The 23,541-nt window shown below is 34.8% G+C and overlaps 1 protein-coding gene across 1 annotated transcript in view; it reads left to right on the plus strand.

The window, feature by feature from the left end:
- LOC147070734 (uncharacterized) overlaps positions 1 to 23,541 on the plus strand; it is a 49,937-nt gene that overhangs the window by 22,659 nt on the left and 3,737 nt on the right. Inside the window, exons 2-10 of the mRNA XM_085949147.1 lie at positions 11,491 to 11,573; positions 12,476 to 12,660; positions 15,359 to 15,477; positions 17,170 to 17,234; positions 19,165 to 19,330; positions 19,437 to 19,699; positions 20,034 to 20,242; positions 20,667 to 20,795; positions 20,915 to 21,057. Of these exons, the coding sequence (XP_085805273.1) occupies positions 11,502 to 11,573; positions 12,476 to 12,660; positions 15,359 to 15,477; positions 17,170 to 17,234; positions 19,165 to 19,330; positions 19,437 to 19,699; positions 20,034 to 20,242; positions 20,667 to 20,795; positions 20,915 to 21,057 (1,351 nt within the window). The 5' untranslated portion in view covers positions 11,491 to 11,501. The remainder of the gene's footprint in view (positions 1 to 11,490; positions 11,574 to 12,475; positions 12,661 to 15,358; positions 15,478 to 17,169; positions 17,235 to 19,164; positions 19,331 to 19,436; positions 19,700 to 20,033; positions 20,243 to 20,666; positions 20,796 to 20,914; positions 21,058 to 23,541) is intronic.

Consider the following 23,541-nt stretch of genomic DNA (forward strand, 5'->3'; position numbering starts at 1 on the left):
ATTGCCTAATGTGCCCATGCCGTAATCTGGTACTGATAGGTACATGTCTTGTACGAATTTTGAACATTCCATATGAAATCTTTATGCCAAAAATACTTCGAAATTGAAGGGTTAAATACCTACTGATTAGGATAGGAGCACATTGAGCCATGTGACATATTAACAACTTCTGAGTATTTTATGCTTATCCTTGTGAGATTAGGAAACTTGATAAGAATAATATTATTTTGGAAACGAGATAAAACCTTCAACGGTAGTAATTTCCATAAACCTTTCCGGCCGAATACACATTTGACTAATCCACCATACAATTATTATTATTTCACGTCGCAGCCTTCGGATACATATTATTATAAATCCGATACTAATAAATAATATTATTCACTGCAATACTTCCAATGAATTTCTAAAATAATAGCCATTTTAATACTACCTCCCACGTAGCTGAAAATACGGAATCACTCACCTGCAGGGCATTTTTAAATAGTTAACACGGTAGCACTTTTCCGCCTTTTTATTGCTCCAAAATAACACGGATATCACTCGGAACAATTATAACGTCCCAGTGGCGAAGACTCCATACTAGGCGATTATTTGAAGCCTACCTTCTTACGAAAAATATTTTTAATTGCATATTGACTTATTTATATTATGACTTGGTTATAATATATTCTATAAAATAATTTATTTTGCCAACGAAAGATACCGTATGTGTAGGAATGTATTACACAGATAATTACAAAATAATCTGCAAAGGTTTTAAAAAATATTCTACAGAGCGCCATGTCTGTCTTGACGTAAATAAAGGTCGGATTATGTTTCAAATAATTCTCAATTTTTTTCATATGGATTTTACGTCTCGTAGCCCCGCCCAGTTTATCGAATTGTATGAACTAAGGTAAGCTCCGATCGCAGAGCCTAAAACATTAAAAAAATTCTATGGTGCTTAATCGAATATATAAATATACTGTTTTTTAAAAATAAAAAAGAGCTTTTATCTAATGATTTTTGATGTATAAATGTTTTGAAAAAATACGTAATTTAAACTGATCGCTTAATTTTATGTCGTCAGTGAGTTTTTGAAGTTTCATTACATTAGTGTGTCGTTGTCATTAGTGTGTACCTATTCATTAGTAGTAATATCATATTATCTTCATATTTATCGTAAGTACCTATACCTGAAGTGTGTTCTTTTGATCAGATCTCCACAGCCTATCTCTTTCCAAAAGTCACCCTTCGCCACTCCGTCTTACGTTATTCCAAATGCATTCTTTTATTGTGTTAACTGTCAATACATGGTGGAACTGCATTGTATTATTGATTAATTTAATAAAACACACATTTTTTTTTACGTAGGTATTCCACTTTTTTATTTAATAAATTTGGACCGATTTCGTCCGTCTCAAAGGGACATTTCAATCCCGATTTGGTAAAATAATTATTTATTTATTTAAGAATACAAAACATTGTGGACATAACAAATCTAAATTCAAGACGTACACAACATGAGATTTACATTGTAAGTATTATGCCGGGTCCACACCGAAAACAAGTCGCGCGACAACTCGTTAAATTTTACGATAAGCATGATAATTATCGTAAAATTTCTTAAGCAATTATGATAATTATCGTAAAATTTAACGAGTTGTCGCGCGACTTGTTGCCGGTGTGGCCGCACTTTTACCCTCACAAGAGAGAAGAGAATATAGAAAAAATATTAACAATAATAATAATAACAAGAAAATCAAAACATACTTAAGTAGGTACAATAATTTAATACAGAAAAATTAAATTTTTGAAAACAAAAAACATACAATTTTATACAGAAAAATACAGTTTCAAAAACAAAATGCAAAGTACATCATTGAACATGTCTATGTCTTTAGGGAGCGCATTTACTAATCTTGCACCCGTCGCTAATGTTGCCTGATGGGCTTGACTCGAGGAAATGGTTCCGATCCATTATATGGCAACGCTGGTGTACATTAGCTCTAGTGTTGTGCATCACTGTACTAAGCAGTTTGTTATTTTTATTGATTTGTAAGTATACATAGGTAATAACTTAATGTTTGTTCGTCTCATCACCAATGCATTGTCTCACATTAATTAAAATACAACTGCATAGTCATTCAGTGACGTAGGCCGAACGAGATGTACTTCTAAGCATCCTATGACGTAACGTTGTCTCACTCTCAATTAAACGATAATCAGTAGGTGCAGTAAAGGCCATCTGAGAAATCCAGTACATACGTAATCGTACTGTTCAACAATGGCGTCTAAATACGTCGTCTTATGTCAAAAAAGGTGGGCTAGCCGCTTCGTTGGAGTGAATCATTAATCTGCCCACCTCAATTATTATTGGATTGTAGTCCAGATTTGGCTAAAAATCTCGAGGGTCATGGATTCCATTATATGTAGGTAATTAATAATTATATTCATACATACATTTTTTTTTACAATTTGATGTGGACATTTTTACTGTCATTGATTTCACTTTAATTGAAATGGATGAACGATTTTCATGAACACACTGAAATATTGTGAGCCCATTGCAAACAATGATAGAAAGTTTTACTGAATATGTCTGATTGACGAATTTGAACTCTTTAAACATAATACTAGTTTATGGTAGGTATACGGGTGCAGATATTGTATGTGATTGTAGTTTGGAAAGTTAAGGCATCATGACTTAAATATATGTATTTCATACAAACTTTCCCCGATTGTTGAGGCTTAGATCCTTAATTTTAGACCTTTGTACGGCAATCCTTCCCCTAACAATACGTACCTAACACAGAACAGATAATAAATAGAATTCCGATAGGCTATATACCAATACAGTAAACTTTGACGCAGGGTTTTTAATGTGTGAGTGTCCTACGAAAATGAACCACACATTATAGACGTGCAATAGTGTGTGTAATACACCAATATTAAATGAGCGTCAATGCATACACCGAGAGTAGTTGTCAGTATTCGACGTATTACGTATTCTTGACACGTGTTTAAATTTATCCCGTATTCTTCCTTACTCGAGATCGGTTGCCTGCTTCCCTTACACGTTGGGTATTTCAGTTCCCATTGTTTCTGAATTTCCTGGTACTTAATTTTTGTCCCGTGCTGATTTTTTATCATTCGCTTTGAACGTTGTCTATAGTCACTTGCTTCATGTCGTGGGCGTCGAATAACTGTTTTTATTATATTAAAGTTATAACTTATGACTTTATAATACAAATAAAACGTTTTATAATATCTGTAGAACTTTTTCATATATTTTTTAAATACAACATTTTGAAGATATATATTATATTATAATAAGTGAAATAGGTTCTTGTCTATTTAGTGTAAATAGCCGAGATACTGGATTATTTGTTAGGTTGAGTTAGGATAGGTTATTATTCTTGAATTTTGCTGAAAAAGGCTACGAAAATTGTCACTGTTGCCGCCTGTCTTCCAGTAAACAGACTTGTACAGTAAAATATTAAACCCGTTGCTTCCATTTTCAGTTGTTATAAGATAAAACACCAATATACAATAATTGTGTTATTTATTTGTAAATATCTCAGTAATTAAATATTGATGACATGTAGGTAGGTATAAACATTAAATTTAAAGATACGTTTTATGTTTGACGCCATTTTTGAATTTGTTGTCGTTGATGTCAGGTGAACCATGACCAGATAAAACATCAGGTTGTTTATTATCTTGTCGACATAATGGCACATCATTGCTCTGCAAAAATTATCAGTTATCACAGCAATATAATAAATTATTACAATATCTGTATACCTATATAAATATTTCGTAACTTATGCTAACCGGTATAATTGTTATCGCGGGAGATAACAGTGTTACATGTTTTAATTGACATTTTTTGTGCTCAATAAATTTTTCAAGGTGCTAACAACACATCAACCTTTTGTCGTGGAATTTGATGATAACGCTGTACACGTATTTAATGGTTACATGTAAATTGTACGTATTGCATTTCACCGTAGCACAGTTCGCCGTGAGCTTTCTTATCGGAAAGAGATGACCGTATACTATACGGACATCTCCATAGCACCGAGATGAAAACATTACGCGTTCTGTATTTCTAATTTAATTACCCACCTATTTTCTTATTTTCTACTGTCTTTCCCTCGTATTTCGGTAGTTTTTATTACCTACGTATTTTGTAAGTTAATTGACTTAGCATTTACTTGGTAGAATTCCATTTTAAAAGAAATGAAAATATAATTAATATTGAATCCTACAGGTTTTTTTTTAAAAAGGTTTGTCGATAGCTATTTCGGTTGTAACACCATTATCAAGACTATTCAGATAGGCCGTTTGCCTTTGCTTAAATACTATACGCATAGATAGAGACAGAATACATTTTCTTATTCGTTCAAACAATATTATGACTTTGTATACATATTGTTAATTGTAATATTATTACTACTTTGAAAACCCTAAGTGGGTTTGTAATGGATATCAAAATTTACATATAGAAATAGCTATCGACAAACCTTTTTTTTTTTAAAAAAAAACCTGTAGAATTTAATATTAAATATATTTTCATTTCTTTTATTTTGTTAAGTGTTTTAGGTACAAGTCGTTTACAGGAAGCCAGGCGGGAACCGCGCCAATTTTCATAGCCGATTTTGGCAAAATTCATGAATAATCCAAGAATGAAAACCTAACCTAACCTAACAAATAATCCAGTATATCGGCTAATTTAAAAATTTGACAAGAACAGTGTTTTATTTAGACATAAGATAATTTTATCTCAGTACTAACGACCCAAAGAAGTTGGACGGTCTTTAATATGCGCCCATAATATATCTCCGATACAACATTTCACGGTGAATTGCGATACGGCGAACTGGGTACGTATAAATTTCCGGACACGCGTATTAATATTTCCAGGATGTTCATGTGCAGTTGACCAAATTCAGTAGAATTATCCAACTCTTAATACTAGATGTATTTTTTTGTCAATCAATAATTTATTCTCTTCAAAATTATTATATAATTATAAGCCAAGGCAGTTTAATCACTTTCGTGTAACCAATGCAATTACATTTTTTATTAGACAGATCCATGAATTCAGATGAAGTCTTTCATAAAGTAAGTAGAGCCATTAATTATCTTGGCTACGGTTTTGTGGCGCTGTATGCCAGTGGCGAATGGTGACTTTTGGAAAGAGGTAGACTGTGATTTGAGAAAAAGAGCACACTTTTCAGGTATACGATATTACTACTAATGACAACGACACACTAATTCGATAAAAGTTCAATAGCTCCCCATTACGAACATATTTTCTTTTTCTTCCCCCAGTCTCCGGCCTTCACCCAAGTATGTCTAAAGCTGTATTCCTACAGTGTTGGATTACCAACGTCTTCGATTCCAACTCGAAACTATCAGTTCATTTATATGAGGTCGGCAAGCTCTTCGTTTGATTCCTGGCTTCCTGAATGTTACCTTTTTGCCATACGTGACTCGTTCATCCTATGCACATGTTTCAACCATCAAAGGTGGCCTGATTTGATACAGTTGTACAGCTTGATCTCCGTGTTCACCATGTTCAGATGAGCCAACTTATTATTCCATTTGTTTTGTCATGAATGGTTTCCGAATGATAAATGATTTCATTAGTGTTTTGTACAGGCTGCATTTCAAGTGTTCATTCAGTCTTTTAGAGTGTGATACTTTGGTTGGGTTAGGTTACGTTAGACGTCCTAGTTGCCTTCACTGATATTATTTTCTAACCAACTCGTGGGTCAAAGTGCCATTTTTTTTAAAATTACTTATCTTAGCTAGATAGGTCATATAAAAAATCTAACACTTATTTTTTTAACTTATTAAAATATTACACATACAATTGATACCTATGAGTACGTTTAAATTTTATGGAAATATATTGAGCGCTCCGGTTTGTAAAACTTTACATTTCGAGTGCTTGAAAATATTCAATAATTATTGGCCGCTCAGAAAAACTAAAAACAAGGTCTCGGAATCTGATTTCGAAGAGAAAAGTTTCAATTGGTTCTTAGAGCGGAATGCAGAAACATTTGTCATAACTAAAATTTCCTTACCAGAAAACACTATGCAGAAACACTGTCCTTAGTTAAGATCATTTCTATTGAAAATAATACCATATTTAAAAATTCTCGTTAGGTAAAAAATTATTTTATAATTGTTAAACGATGACAAAAATATGACAACTGCATTTTATAAATGCAATAACTATAAATACATATTAATATTTAATTATAATACTCTTATGTTTCCATTATAAGTCATTATACGTGATTCCACAGGCACCACAAGATTTTTTTTTAACATGGTAACACTAGCGTCTAGTGTCATTCTTCATCTGGTATTTTGTATTTCTGCGGGCTGGCGTATAAAAATAAAATAATATTCTGCAAGTACATGCCAAACGAATTAACACTATCAATATCCATATTGAGATACATTGTTAAATGAATTTGAGTGTATGGACTGTGTTATAGACATGCGAATTTATTTTGACAGCAGCTGTCAGTGGTAAATGGTAGTACAGAAGGGGGCGTGTTCATAACAAAAGTAGTCTATGGTTAAGGATTCCTTAACTCTATACTCAGGATTGTCTATAGTTAAGTCATGCTTTTCGGCGACTTATCCTTAGGAACGAAATCTTAGATTGTGCATTCCGCTCTTAGCTTTTAGGATGCCGGGAACTAATACTTTTGAAAACCACTGTCATACAGTTTTACCATTATGTAAGCAAAACATGCATAATGATATTATTGTGAAGGCCGTTATTATTTCAGATATCAATTGAAGGTAAAGTAATGTACCATTCCTGGCCATTTTTACTATTATAATATTATAGTAAATTGTATTTCAAGGGTAGCTAAGATAAATACGTAAGTTTTTTTTATGTCAGTGATTATTTTTGTTTATGTATTAACGTACGTTTTGTTGTTATTTAGTAATTACCTACATCATGGTCTTGATCACTGATTCAAATAAATATTATTTATCATCATCACCATCAATCTGAATCTATCTACTGCTGGATGAAGGCTTCTCCACGTTAATTTTACTACTCTTGGTTCTGTGCGTGACCACGTACTTCTGCAATAGACTATCCTCCACGTAACCTTGCCATTGTACACAGTGACGAGGATTTGTGTGTATACGCAACCGTATAAATGCATCGGTAAAAGCCGGACCCTCGATTGGTTTACACACGTATAGATAAATCGTTTTACAGTGGCACATATGGGTACGGCAAATGCGGCTTGCAGTTGTAGTGGTATTGTTTGCTAGCATTGGAACAGGCATTGTCGCAAGCAATTCAATACACGCGCGAATCGCCTATGGTGCCACTGTAGAATGATTTACCTATACGCCGCATAATTGTATTTGTAAATTCCAAGCACTCGATTGGTTTATTCACGTTTTCATTCAAAAACATCTATATATTCCAAATGGCAAGGTTACGTGACGGATACTCTACCTTCTTAACTATGTTGTCGATCCATCAGCCTTTATGTTTACCTTTTGAACATTTTACATCTTTTGGGGTACTAAAATTATTCATTGATGGAGTCCATAAATGTGTCCAACCCACTTCTTCCGCGTCGCGGTATCATTCAAAATATAAAACAAAAAATTAGAAGATTCTGAATATGTTATAATTTGTAAATTCCTAACGGAATTAACACATTTTACGTACACCAGAATAAAATATCTTGATGCAATTCTATTTAAAAAATAAAATAAAAACGTACTAAAAATGTATGCACATTATGTCCCATATAAATTAATAGTGTTTTGTGGATACTAATTTTATTCTGATGATTAATTTATTTTTACACCCACGTCTTCGTTCGCGTGAAATACTGAAAGAAAATTTAGATACGTAATTCACAACGGAGAAATAGATAATATTGGTACTGATTTTTATTAACAATTATACCCCTTTGATATTCATGTCGATGTCATACAAATTTAACTGAAATACTATGGTAAAATAATTTTCTACGAAAATAATGCAGCCTTGGGGAGTTTCATGCGGAGTGGGCAAGTTAAATTTTCTTAACTTATATAATAATATTTCATGGTTATGTGAAAATTAAAAATTTCCACTAGCTAGGATACATTAATTTTATTAACCACCAAACCATATTTGCTCTCATATTGAGCAGTGCCTGATAGCCAGTATAATGATATGTCGAACTCGGTTATTACGATCACGGATATAGCGTGATCTCGGATGTAATGAGGAAACATTCGTTGACATTTTAGTTTATGAGTTTCTTCATACATCTATTCACTGTTATAACGAGCAACTTATCGGATTTACCGTCTACCGCTAATATGTCGTCAAAATTTTTCTTAAAAACATTTAGACCCTAAGCAATAATATCCGACCGGACAGGATGCTGCCGGGATCGTATTACATTTATGACACTAGTTAAGTGTCTAACTGCCTACCTAATTGGTGTTTTCGCCGACAATATTGAAAAAGTACCACGCATATGGTTGAAATAAGTAAAAAATCCAAGGTTTGTGAAGTCAGTAGGTACAATAAACAACTTCTTTTGTAGTTTATGAATGCCATGATGATTTCGGGGATTTTTACGATGGTTTTCCGATTTTTTATGTTATGTGACCGCTCATTTGAAAATACCTATTCTCTGATATAACAGTAACGCTTATAACGAGCCAATTCAGTCAGTCCCATCTTCCTCGTAATAAACAAGATCGACTGTATTATGTTATAGTTAGGTATACCTATATTTTTTCTTTTATTTACGACATCTTAAACGGCCAATATAACACAGATAGATGGATTAATAAGTTCACGTGGTAAATCAATTACATAATGAATGATTCCTTGACCTTACTAGTTTTTCTTTTATACTATAAAAATATATTTAAAATATAATACATACGCGCAATTGGTATGACGCGTTTACAATACCTACCTATACATTGTAAAGATGCGCACTCGTTTGAGTGTGTGCGTGACATATTATCCCAGCCGAACGATGACGTCCGCGAGCGCGTCGCCATGGCAACGTCGATCCAGTTGCAGCGCGCGCTGGCTGCCGGTTGCCATGGCGACGCCTCTCGCCGCGCTCACCACTCGCCGTCCGACATTATTCCATTTTCAAATAATGTCCAAAATGGCACTCTCCTCGCGGCCGCTACACGGACGCCGAATGTCCGATGTTAATTTTACATCGCGCCATTGAAACACGGGTTTTTGTGCAACCGCGCACCGTTTGCGTAAAAAAGTTTTTAAAACCTCGTCGAAAAAAAAACCTTGATAATCTTTCGTGCATTTTTACAAACCCACTCGACAAGTGCAGTTTTATTCGTTGTGTTGCCGCGATTTTCAGTGCGAAGTACAAAAATATTTTTTTTATCACAAATGCTTTGCGATTTGATCTTGCAACTAAAGCATAATACAAACAATTTAATACCTACTTATAAAAGTAATTCACCTAAAAATATAAAACCTTGGTTTCTGACTTTTTACAATACAAGTTTAACCTGCAATTTATCTAATAAAAGTTTTTTTTTATAATCATTTATAAGGGTGTTTAGATGATGGCATTTTTGACATGTCATTTGTTGTATAGTGTTGCTAATAAAAAAATTAATAGCAATAGCAGTGACACTTTAAATCGTGATTTATTTATTTGTACCAGTGATGAATAAATAAACAAATTATTGACCTAGATTGCAAAATCAGTTGGAAAGTGGAGTGCTCCATATTTTGTTTAGGTGTTTTTATTTATTGTGGGATTCTTTTGCAATGTAAACAATAATGCTGTGGAATAATTGTTAAAGCTACCAAAAAATGGTTTGGTACTTTCTCTCAGACTGTAAGTTTTTTAAAACATTTTTTGGCTGTTTATTTAATTTTTCTACGTATTTCCGTTTTAAATAAAACTGTCTGTTGTATTGTTTGGGTAGGTAGATAAAAACAATTCTGTGAATATTATGAACCAGCCTCTGCCAGCCAACCTTTTCCGCAAATTGTGCCATATCATTTTTAATTAACTTCTCAAACATTATATAAAATATTTTGATGCAATTTAAATTTAAAAAATCTGTTATTTTTCCTGTTTTTATAATGATGTTGATGGTTTTTTGGCAATTTATGGTGAAAGTAGGGCCCCCAATTAATTCAATCCACCCTCCCCATATCACATCCCATAAGAATGCCAGCCATACAGCCATTTTACAAGCTATGCATGCCACATATTATGTGTATTACATTTTGCAGTAAGCACGCGTTTGTTACATTAATTAGTCCAATAACTTCAATTGAAGGTTTAATTTTAATTGAATTTTAAAAACTAACAAACACTATCTACACATTGTTATCTTTTACCCTGTTTACACGTGCATGGATTTACTGTTGACAGTAAGAAAATGTATGGGTAAACATGTATTATCCTGCAGTTGGCAAGATTGCGTGCATGAATCAAAGAAGTTTGGAAGCTTCTTAATTTTAACGTGCAAGTAAGATCTGCGCCTGCGCAGTAGATCGATAATGGCGAACCTGCCGGTAAAAAAAGAACTCTCATTTTGAGGTTAACCATTTTTCAATACGTCCTGTCAAATAGTAGGTACTATAAAATGACAACATCACGTCTCGCTCACTCTTAAAGAATGAATTGAAGAGACAGTCAGCACTTTTACGTGTAAACAGTTATTGTCACGATAGTTTAAAATAAGCACTATTAAGAAAATGTATGGGTAAACATGTATTAACCTGCAGTTGGCAAGATTGCATGCATGAATCAAACAAGTTTGGAAGCTTATGAATTTTCATGTGACACAAATTTTTTTTTCGGCCTGCACAGTAGAACGATAGCAGCGAACCTGCCAGCAAAAAAATGAACTTTCAGGTTGACCGATTTTCACTGCTGTCAAATAGTACGAAATAGTACCATAAAATGACAACATCGCATCTCGTTCACTCTAATAAAATGAATTGGAGAGACAGTCAGCACTTTTACCTGTAAACAGTTGTTGTCATGATAGCTTAAAATAAGCACTATTGCCGCCAGTAAGTTCATGCATGTGTAAAGGCGCTATTAGCTCAATGAAAATAAATACGTTTGACTGACAAAGTTTAGTGTGCGCATTTTATGTCTGATTTTAACAGACTAAATCCATCCTTCGCCACTGGTCTACACATAATATTATTATTTTGCCTTACCTACCTTGATAGAAAACAATACACAAATACATCGTCATCCGCATAAAAATAACATGACATTGGTAATAATTTGCTCGTCAAAGAAAAGGGATTACTAAGTTTAGATAATTTTTAGGATATGTTGAGAAAATGTTCGTATATTTCTATAAGTCATGGGCCGTAATAAATGGCATGTAGTCCGGTTTGGATGGATCTGTGGGGTACACATTTGCGTGATAAAAACAGTATAACTGTATTCTTTGTCTAATGGATTATTTTTTATGTTGTTACAGAGCTGCATGCGATGGCTCCCGAGCGACCCGGCGCGGGGCCCGGCAGAGCACATGCTCCCCGGGAACTCCCCCGCAACCATCAGGTATCAATTATTTCATTCATCTGTCATATAAAAGTAAACGCAATGTGTACTCGTCAATGATTTTGAAAAATGTCCTTTTTTAGACATTTAAAAACATGTTTAGCTATTAAAATTTAAACTATAAAAAAAAATATACATATTTATATTCTTTTTAGCACTACAATTGGCCATGAGGCCCAATGATTGTAGTGTAGTGAAATAATAGTGTTATCACTAATCAGTAATAGAAGTGAAACAATCACAAACATCCATGTTTTGAGAAAGTCACATAAATATATTGTGAGCTTACTGGGAATCGAGCCCGGAGTCTCTGGATGAAAGGCCAACGCCTTATGCACTGGACTATGAGGGCTGCCCTATTGGATACATTTTGTATTGGGTGTAAACAAAAACCAACACAAAATACTTTAAAAACAAATGGTATCCACAAATTATGTAAACAATAACAATGGAAAATGTTAGCAACAAGTGACCTTACCATTGAAGCCGAAATGAAGATGATAGACAATAGCAACCCCTAATTGCATAAAATAAAAATCGTCCACCCATTGCATTGTATATAACCTTGGCCTTAAGCACTGCAGATGTGTATATAAATAGAAACTCACACGTCGTCCGTTCAATGAATAAGTACCATGCATTTGTTTGAATGTGTTCAAAATTTTGAATATTTCAGACGTAAATTGCGTAATGTACTAAAATATAACAAAAGCTACACGCAATTAGTGGGAAAATGTGAATTCCCGGCACGGTAATTACAGTTTGAACATTTGACAGTTCAGTTGACTATGGATTAAATCTGTCTGTATGCGCGCGGTCGGGAATGCAACCCGGATTTAGTTAATGTCACATCTAATGTCTCTGTGCAAGTTGTTGATAAGTGTTTGTTTTCTGATAAATAGGCGGAGGTGGGCAGTTGGCCGCTGCCGGCACGCGTGGTGCGGCAGATCCAGCGACAGGTGGCGCTGGCAGGGCGCTCCCTGCAGAGATTGGAGGTGCGCGGTGCTATCATCGACAACTTCGACGCCCTTGGGCCACCCTCCCCGCCTAGCCCGCACTCCCCCCATTCACCGCACTATTACAACTGGTAAGACAATTGAACTGCGTTATGCATTACGCAACATCTTGAATTTATAATAAATAGGTTTACAGTAATTTTATTAGTTATATATATATGCACATTTTACTCAGCACAAAATCTTTTCTTTGAAATGAAAGAAAAACTGAAAAAAGTTTTCAAGGCCTTCCCGCTCACAAGAATACTCAAAGAAGACGAGACTGAAACTAAAATTCCAGCCAGTATCTAGCTAATGTAGACTGGAATCTCTCAGTTTCAAAGCGTTCGCAACCGAAGAGACACGACATGCTAGTCTCAGAATCTTTCAGTTTCCAGTCACCCATAAAACAGTGGTACCAATATCAGTAGATTCGATGAAAAATCATATTTTCTTAACAAAACTGGTAGCACTGAATTGAACCGAACAAGCAATAACAAGTCGAGACGTCACAAGTTGAAGATGGGCGAACTGATTTTTAATTTAAAATTTGTGGCAGAACCTGAGAAATACTCCTGCCTGTATAATTACAGGCTGCCAGAATATTCCCGTAAAGATATTACGGAAAAAGCTTAGAATAAAGTAGGAAAGACAATGGGTTTGACAGTTTGAGGTTATGAGATTATTAGGTTTCAGTAGCGCCGTGTGCGAAGCATCAGGCACTAGACAGTTTATAAGTTTCATCACTAACCAGCTCGTCAGATTTTAGTTTCTGCGTGAGCGACGGGTCTTAGGCTAAATTAGCTACCTACAAGTCTTTTCGCATTGCAGATACATTTGTAGCAAATTTCGTACTGTCATTCTGTTTATACTGTCATATGATTTTCGATTCATTCAATCGGGGTCAATCCATATTATTGAATGGCACATATTGATGAATAAACTATATCAATGCGTTCTTTGCTCATTTATTTTGCGAATTTGGTGAGTAATTTGTCACTGTATTTTTATGCAGATAGTTGATCACAGTTGAGTACGCATGTGGTAGAAGTCGTTAAGGAGATGAAATGGCGATGGACTGGACATGTCGCTCGGCGAGTGGACAATCGCTGGACAAATACAGTGGTACGAAACGACCACAAGGACACCCTAAAACCCGCTGGATAGACAAAACTCATAAAGTTGGTGGATGTTCGTGGCAGCGAAGAACTAATGCCCGAGAAGAGGAGTGCCTTCATCCAGCAGGATCGATCCCAGCTTATTAGGCTGAGTTAATCACAACAACTAAGTTTGCCACTCCTGTCATATACTATTTCGAGTACTTAAAGTCAGACAACGTTATCTACAAAAAAGTGTTTTTTTTTTTTTTTTTGAGATAACGTTGTTTTACATTTACGGCTACATGATAGTCAAACAACGTTATGTCAATTTTTTTCTAATTTCTTATTAAATCGTCAGTAAAGTTTAACGCTAACTACATAAGTTACCCTTGTTTTCATATTTTTTAAAAACTATCCCTATAAATTTTAACATCATCATAAGCAAGATAAATGTACAATACACAATAAATTATAAAATATTAACATTAGGTTTTAAATAAACATTTCCCTTGTTGAGCAACAAGAATCTAAAATAACGATTTTTGGCTCTCCTGTAAAGTTGCACTTTTGTAGATAGTGTTGTTTGACACTAAGCCCTCGATTTAGTCATGTATATATTGGCGTGACTTGTGGACACCTTGGTGTATTTGATTTTTTCACAACACATTAAAAAATGTATGTTCTGAGCATTGAAATTTTTCCCTATAGAATCAGATGTTTGGCTTTCCCGAGGTGCTAATCGAAAGTGTTACTGTCCAGATCAAACATATGAGGTTTATAACGATTAAAAAAGAGCAGTTTACAATTTATCACTTGAATACATCCACCACCTAAGCATCCAGCTTTATCATCGTAATCGTATATCATCCACACTATATCACAATATTAATGCCATGGACAGTAAAGCATTGCATAGTTGCATTGCAGTTAAGCGCAACCCACATTGAGGTGCATGTCCCCTACTGTCACGCTGTCGCGGCGAAAATTTAGTCTATGGTTTCGTCATTTTGCAGAATATTTTGAACGTGCACCATCTCGTAAATTCACTGAAGAATGACATGAAGAATGCCTACTATAATGTATTAGAAATTTGATTTACTATTAATTATTCATGCTAATTTCAATTAATTTTAACAGTTTCTACGTGTGCGTACGTTAAAATACATGCGGCATGGACATCCATAGATAATAGAACCCAACCTGGAGACCATAGATAATACACAACGTTCTTATCGAAAATACATTGTGCCAACCGCTAAAAACAAAAAAATGTGATTTTGACATGACCTTCGAAAAGTGCAGGCATGTGGAATATGATAAAAACGTTCAAAACGTCATGCAGGTGCCGATGCAGTGTAGTCAACGTGAAATGACCTCATTGTTGTTTTAGTGATTACGGCAGATTTTGCCAACTGACAATGTTCATTTAAAGGTTCAAAATGTGCTACGTGATGGGAGCATCAGTCTGATAATATTTTAAACACTAAGAAGAATGACATTACACACATTTTTTTCCCGTAGCAGCAGCCCTTGACAGTAGGCGACATGCACCTCAATTTGGGTCGCGCTTTAGTTACCTTAACGTAATTTTTTATAAGATGTGTTGATTGGTGGATTTTTATACTATCTCAATTTCTTCGTGTTGAAAGTTCGAACATTTTTGATAGTTATTATTGTTTTATATTTGTAGCGGTGAATCATACGAAGAAGAAAGTATGGGTGAAGGGACGACAAGCGGCGTAATGGGACCTGCTGAAGATAATGACCTCACCAGCCTCACCTGGCTGCAAGACAGAAACCTGCTTAGGAGTAAGTTGCCTTTCATCTAAAAAAATCAGTCATCAAACCAAACAATTTGTTGGATGGTATATTTAAGCCGGCTCGCACATCTCGTCTTGTCTGCAACGTGTCGAATATGTTGATGTGACGTCATCGTTATTCACGAAACACACGTTGCAAAATGGACCTCCGCACATTGGTGAAATGCGTCATTTTAGTTTGAAAAACAAAACAGCTGGAGTCACATGCAACTATTTTCACCCAACATGCAGTGCAGGTATAATCCCGAAATGTCACACTTCGTCATTCATTTTGCATTGCCGCGTGACGTCACTGTCCTCGCACGACCTTGCCTATACGCACATAAGAAAGTTGCTTGTTTCGCTCAGTTTTGATTTATGTCTATTATCCCAGTTGAGACGATTTTCAATGTGCTATTGGGCCAACAGTTTTTCTTTTGGTGATGATTGGTTACGTTTGGGTGCAGCCCTGAAACCAAACACACCCGGCCGTTGAAATATGTGCAGATATTGTCAAAATAAGCCTTTTATACCTAAATTCATAGTTATGGATAACGTAAAATTTAATTTTGATTTGACATTAAATTTACGCATCTCGCATATCACCGTATCAAAGTAGACTTTCTCTTTCTAGTTACAAATAGCTGCGGAAAAATACGCTTTCGTTAATTTTATTTAGGCAGCCAAAAGCAATATGGCTTATTACAAGCTACAGTCGAACTCGGTTATTACGATAACGGATATAGCGAGATCTCGAATGTAACGAGGAAACATTCATTTCACATTTTAGTTTATGATTTTCTCCATACATTTATTCACTTTTATAACGAGCTACTTATCGGGTATACCGAGCTAAAATATCGTAAAATTTTTCTTAAAACAGTTAATGTGTCGATCGTTTTCATAAACATTTCGACCCTAAGCAATAAAATCCGACCGGACAGGATGTCGCCGGGATCGGATTACATTTATGACACTAGTTAAGTGTCTAAGTACCTACCTAATTGGTGTTTTCGCTGACAATATTGAAAAAGTATCCACGCATATAGTTGAAATTGCATGTAAAAATCCAAGGTTTGTGAAGTCAGTAAGATACCTACCAGCGTTCATTACAATAAACAACTTGTAGTTTATTAATGCTATGCTTGTTTCGGAGTAAAATTCTAATTGTCTGATATAACGAGTAACGCTTATAACGAGCAAATTCAGTCGGTCCCATCTTCCTCGTAATAACCAAGTTCGATTGTATTATGATTTGGATTACGCAGGCTTTAATTGAATTATAAAATCTAACCAGCACCATCTGCAATTTGTATTATGTAGTTCAATGAAAACAGATACGTATGACTGACAAGGTTTAGTGTGCACTACTTATGTCGGATCTTAATAGCCTATCTCCACTCGTATGTAGGTGGTTATGCATACAAAGAAACAGACTTCAAACCAAAACGCAAGCCACCATTTTATTTTCGCGGTTGCCAATGGAAGAATAATAATAACGAACTTATTGCCAATACAACCGCAATATGTACGATGATTCAGAAATTCATCTGCCTTCAACAATTTTTTACAGACCGGCGAAAAAGACTCTGTGTATATAAGGTCAAAATTCTTTGCTAAAACAGACATGACATTCATTATATTGATTTCCAAATAATTTAATTGATTGAGCTAATTCAATAAAATATATATTTTTTTCCAGGTATAAATTTAAGCAAAAATGAAAATGATGAAATGAGGCCTATTTCGGTGCAAATATCTCCACAGGTAAATAAATGTTGATAATTAATATGCGTTTTAGTCAAATTAAGTTAATTTTAGCAATGGATCCTTTTCAATGTCCTCTTTTTGGAAATATTATAATTAACATAAACATAAATATTACCAGAATGTCTACATTTTTGTGGTAAATAATGTGGTCAATTTAATTTATTTTAATAGTTTCAGATAAATAAAGATTTTTAAATTATTTGTTTGAAATAATTATTAGTGTGAATAAAAAAGATAATCTTGTCTCCTTGTGTAAATAACATAATATACAAGAAACCCCCTGTTGATCACGAGGAATAGGTTTTGGAGACGGTTGCGATTATGCAAAATCAACGGGATTTAAAAAAAACCTCTTCTTTCTTTTGACCATATCCGATCTTAATGAGATCGTATGCGCCTCCACAGGGTGGAGGTTTATATTAACAGATTTTTAATTTTATGAATAAATGGATGTTAGCCACTTGCTCAAGGTCCATTATTCGTAAACTCCAAACACATGATATTATAAGATCTATGCTGACGCATCACCTGTTCGGCCATTGTAGGTTTAAAAAAAACTTTATCACCGCGGAGCATTTAATTACTATTTAATGACCACATTTAAATAACATGCTAATTATATCTAATGGCCAACTAATGAGGACACCTGTGCCGTCAGCGCTGAAAGGATTAACGGCCCACGTGCTCGTCGTAGGTCAAAATTGAGTTTTTATTGTATTTTCAAACCATGATCCTGGACACTCCTTGAACGTTGTAGATAATCTATTTATATAATTTTGAAGCTTTATTATCCTTTATAGTTATTTTAAACATTTGATGACTGCATAAAGTATTTTTGTTACATAAAATAGTATTCTTTTAAACCTCTCGCTCTAATGTTTTTTCCACTGCACAGTTATGTACCGAAATATGACTATATTCTAAAACATTAGAGCGAGAGGTTTAAAAGAATACTATTTTATGTAACAAAAATACTTTATGCAGTCATCAAATGTTTAAAATAACTATAAAGGATAATAAGGCTTCAAAATGATATAAATAGATTATCTACAACGTTTAAGGAGTGTCCAGGATCATGGTTTGAAAATACAATAAAAACTCAATTTTGACCTTCGACGAGCATGTCCCCCCTTAATAAAATAAATGTAATATGTATAACATTAATAATGATAATATTTGTGTGTGTGCTTAGAATTGAAGTGAAGTATCGGCTATGTTTCACTCGCGCTCATAACATTATATATTTAGCAATCCTGATTCAATCTGTCCATTGCAGGCCTTGGTAAAAGACACGCATTACACAGTCACTCACACAAGTTCGAAATAACATGATTATATAATCTAATGAATGGATATCAAAAGTGCCCTCATGTGTTTAACTGATACCCACCTACAACAATTTCACGTATATGAGCTAGCGAGAAAGATCGTACATGCGTGATTACATTTATTATGATGATTCTTGGCATGTCGCTCATGTCATAACAAGTGCAGGACAAAAAAAATATAATTAAATATAACAAATTCGCATTCGTCGGAGTTGTGATGAGTGAGGTTTACCTGTATAAGTAAACACAGACCGTTTATCCATATAGTCCTGATAATGTTGTCATTTTTGATATAGTTATTATCAAAGAAGCAGTATTTTTGAAATCTAATTTAAACCTTTTTTTACATTGTTGACATTCCTTTCCGAAGTTAAATTTTCTTTTAAGAAGTGTGTGAAATTCTGCGGCTCGTGTTTCAGCTGGATTACTTATTTTATTGAACACTCTCTTGGAATCAGTATTGAACCGTTATATTAAACACAGCAACTGGTAATTCGTACGACTCTTCACTCAAGGTACATGTAGTCAGTGGTCAATGTGTTCTTTTTTACCGACATGGTTGAAATGCTGGTTGCTATATCAAATAAAATTCCTTGTAGCAAAGTGCCGTGTCTGGTGCGTCGCCGACGTCTGATTACCTGGAAGAGTCTTTCACTTCAGAGCCTGCCGACTCCAGTGGAAGTGATCAGCCACCTGCCTCTCCCCCTAGGAGTCATGCCCTGCCGCAGAGGCATAATGGATACCATGAAATTCCCAAAACCAATGGTAAAATTAATTCATTGTTTTTTCTTTAGGAAATATCACATTTAATATACCCGATGAGCCGCTCGTAATTACCATATGTATAACATATTAAAATATTGGTTGACAGGCTCCGTATCAAAAGTGAAGCAGGCGCAGAACATAGCGTACAACCCTCTAGTGCACACGCAGAACAAGCCGCCATACTCGTTCAGTTGTCTCATCTTCATGGCTATTGAGGACAGCTCGGCCAAGGCGTTGCCCGTCAAGGAGATCTACTCGTGGATCGTGGGGCACTTCCCATACTTCCGCACCGCTCCCACCGGATGGAAGAACAGCGTCAGGCACAACCTCTCGCTCAACAAGTGCTTCCAGAAGGTGGAGAAAGCGCCCGTGAGTTATTTTTAATTTTAAACTTTTATTTTACTCTTTAAAATGGATAGTCTTGAATACATCTTTGTTTAAATTACGTTACTGACGACAAAAATATTAATGTTGGGTAAGAATTCCAACAATAATCTGGCTACATTTCATTATCTTTTTATTTCATCAATAAGTGCTAATACTTTGATACAAACCTACCCTAAGTTTGATAATATTTAGCACTTTAGCGGTTGATAAGTATAGAATAGACCCTCAGATTTAGTTAGGACATTGGGACACAACGTTATTGTTGTAGTGAAATAAAGAATACGACAGGATCTTAAAATTAATTTATTATTTTCAGAGTCTGGGCAAAGGATCCCTCTGGATGGTGGACAACCAGTACCGCAACAATCTCTTGCAGGCCTTCAGCCGGTCTCCCTTTCATCCGTGCCTTCCCCCCTCCCCCTCTCCCGAGCCAAACAACGATCCCCTCCCCGCCTCGATCCCCCTCTCGCACCAAACGCCGCCTACCCCGGTGTCTTCACACAATCACAGCTACTCGCAAGACAGGTAATTGAAATTCTTTACTTCGATAAATTTAAACATAAGCGATAAACACAATTAACAATATTTTTTCTTGGAATGGTGATACATAATAGATCATTTGAGAAGGCCTCATTTACTGAATTAAAAATATTTGATTTACTTTACTTGATTGCATGTGCACCTAAATCATTTTAATCCATACCTAGTTTATCTACATAATAAAAAAAACACAATAAATCGTCTAGAGATTTCTGTACATAGAAATATTCCTAGAGAAATGTCATGGATTTGACATTGATACCCACCGCCTATTCATAGACAGGGCAGCATAATATGTCTTCTATAATATACAGAAATCATAAGTTTAGCAGTGTCACATAGTGCAAATAATCGAGGTTCTATTGTACTTTTGACTAATATGAATTACATTACTATTGGAATGTTTTAGAGTTCCTAATGTTGTGGAGTCAAATGGTGTAAAAGGAGCACCGAACCCTCAACTGTTCCCCTTCCTCTCCAAGAGACTGGCTGCGTCAACCAGACGACCGCCGCCCGATCCCCCAGCCGAGACCCCAAGGTTAATCTCCCGTTTTCATTATATTATATACTTATTAATTTATCGCCCAAGTTCTGAAATAATTCTGAAATGCCAGATATGCCCAATATAAATAATACTGATTTGTTCTTATGTTATAGCTTGGACAGTTACGACTCTGGTGATGAGGTGTTAGCGGCGGCGATGGTGTTGGCTCTGAAACACGGTCCCGGAGTGTTGTCTCTCCCCCTTCCGTTGATTTCCAGTTGTGCCACGCAAGATCACACCTACAGCTTCTCCAATGGTTTGTTGTGCATTTAAATTTATCGTATAATGCACCAGATGATTGTCTGAAATCATATCACTGTGCGAGGATCTTTTGTGTAATATCCAATGAATAAAACTACAGTCCGAACTTGGTTATTACGAGGAAGATGGGACTGACTGAATTTGCTCGTTATAAGCATTCAGAGAATAGGTATTTTTAAATGAGCGGTCACATAACATAAAAAGTCGCAATTCAAACAAAAATACACAATTAGAATTTTTCCCCGAAACAAGCATGGCATTCATAAACTACAAAAGAAATTGTTTATTGTAATGAACACTGGTAGGTACCTACCTACTGACTTCAGCTTGGATTTTTTACATGAAATTTCAACCATATGCGTGGATACTTTTTCAATCTTGTCGGCGAAAACACCAATTAGGTAGGTAATTAGACACTTAACTAGTATCATAAACGTAATCCGATCCCGGCGGCATCGGTCTACGGTCGGATTTTATTTATTAGGGTCGAAAATGTTTTTAAACGATTGACACATTAACAGTTATAAGAAAAATTTTGATGATATTTTTGCTCGGTATATCCGATAAGTAGCTCATTATAAAAGTAAATCAATGTATGGAGAAAATCATAAACTAAAATGTCAACGAATGTTTCCTTATTACATCCGAGATCTCGCCATGTCCGTGATCGTAATAACTGAGTTCGCCTGTATTATTCTTTTGAAAGATATATCTGTGAACCGTTATTGAATATCGACTGCGAATATTAAAAAGAGATTTTGATGGAATTTTGTTATAAAGCATGTTTTCTATGCTCACACAAAATTTAAAACTCTTAAACCTATAAATAAATGCGTTATGCATTATCATCTATATACGGAACTTATTTTGTCTTTTTAGTATTTAGGTTCAGGCCGTATTTGCGGATCCTATTAATGAGTATTTGCAAACCCTTCCGACTGTCTGCAATGACCACTGTATGGACCGCATACCGCAAGTTATTGAGAATGACTCCATTTACTTTGATCCCATCTTTTGAACCTATCAGAGCTTCGTCAAAAATCTTTTCTGAATATTAAATATCGTTGAGGATGCCCCGTTGAATGGGGTTGCCCCGTTGAAACCTAACCGATTTTTTTTAAAATTTTTTTTTAAACGGTACATGTTCAAACACGTGCGTCAATATCATTTTACTCCCTACTTTAATTATAGTTTGTCAATTTATGGCTACGGCCGTATGTTGTAGCTTAACTACTGGGGAATGACAAAAGAAATGGCGTATTTCAAAAAAACACTACCTTATTCTTAGGTCAATAATTATTATAAAGCAATCATTATTCATAAGATGTTTATCACACTTGAATGGTCAAAGACATAGCTTATAATTAGTATCTTTAGAATCATCTTCAAATGTGTTAATCTTGCCGATTTTTTGAATAATAAAATGCCTAATTCTTGTCAAATTTGGGATCACAGAGATTATCAATATAATTTTTTATCGTGAATATTTTACAAAAATTATCTCGTAATAAATTATACTAATGGTTTTATAAATGCGTTTAAAAATTAATAAACGTAAAAAATCTTAACACAGTTATGTACCGAAATATGACTATATTCTAAAACATTAGAGCGAGAGGTTTAAAAGAATACTATTTTATGTAACAAAAATACTTTATGCAGTCATCAAATGTTTAAAATAACTTTGAAGGATAATAATGCTTCAAAATTATATAAATAGATTATCTACAACGTTTAAGGAGTGTCCAGGATCATGGTTTGAAAATACAATAAAAACTCAATTTTGACCTTCGACGAGCATGTCCCCCCTTAATATAAATTTTCTTTATATATAAATGGGAAGCTAAAATAGTGTATTGATTCATAGTGAGCTTATTTGTAAAAAAAATAATTTTACAACTGTATTTTTGGAATTCTTAAATTTCTCTCGATAATTAAATTATTATGTTTTTTCTCCTTCCTGAACAATTTGCCCAAATGGAGTTAAGCCAGTATGCAGATTAAGCAGTCGATATTTGTTATTGAGTTTTCATTTAGTTACAGTAAAAACAAAACAATGATTCGGTTCGTGGATTGTATGCGTACGAATATGTATACCGTTGTCAGCACTACGGACACACCGACTGCCAGGTAATTAGTAGCACTAGTAGGGCTAAACATCCGCATGCACACCATCGACCAACCGAATCATTTTCTTTTTACTGTACCTATCAACGAATCAGAGATTTCTTAAAAGTGGAGTCAAATTAAAAGTTTGCATCGAAATATCAAAAAGATAAAAGTGATAGTCGTACATTTTTTTATACATACTATCATCTTCATCAGTAGCTTAAACTACTCATGGAGGGTCCTAGCTTTGTCCAAGAACTTCTGCGCTAGTGTTCTGCAGCCGTCTGCACTAATGTCTTTGGACACTGTCTAACTACCAGAGTTCTGGCCTACAGGTTGACCTTTGACCATTCGGTTTGGTATTCAAGAT

This window comes from Rhyacophila brunnea, unplaced genomic scaffold, assembly GCF_057557595.1.
Source record: "Rhyacophila brunnea isolate RB1 unplaced genomic scaffold, BYU_Rbru_1.0 scaffold_21, whole genome shotgun sequence".
NCBI lineage: Eukaryota > Metazoa > Arthropoda > Insecta > Trichoptera > Rhyacophilidae > Rhyacophila > Rhyacophila brunnea.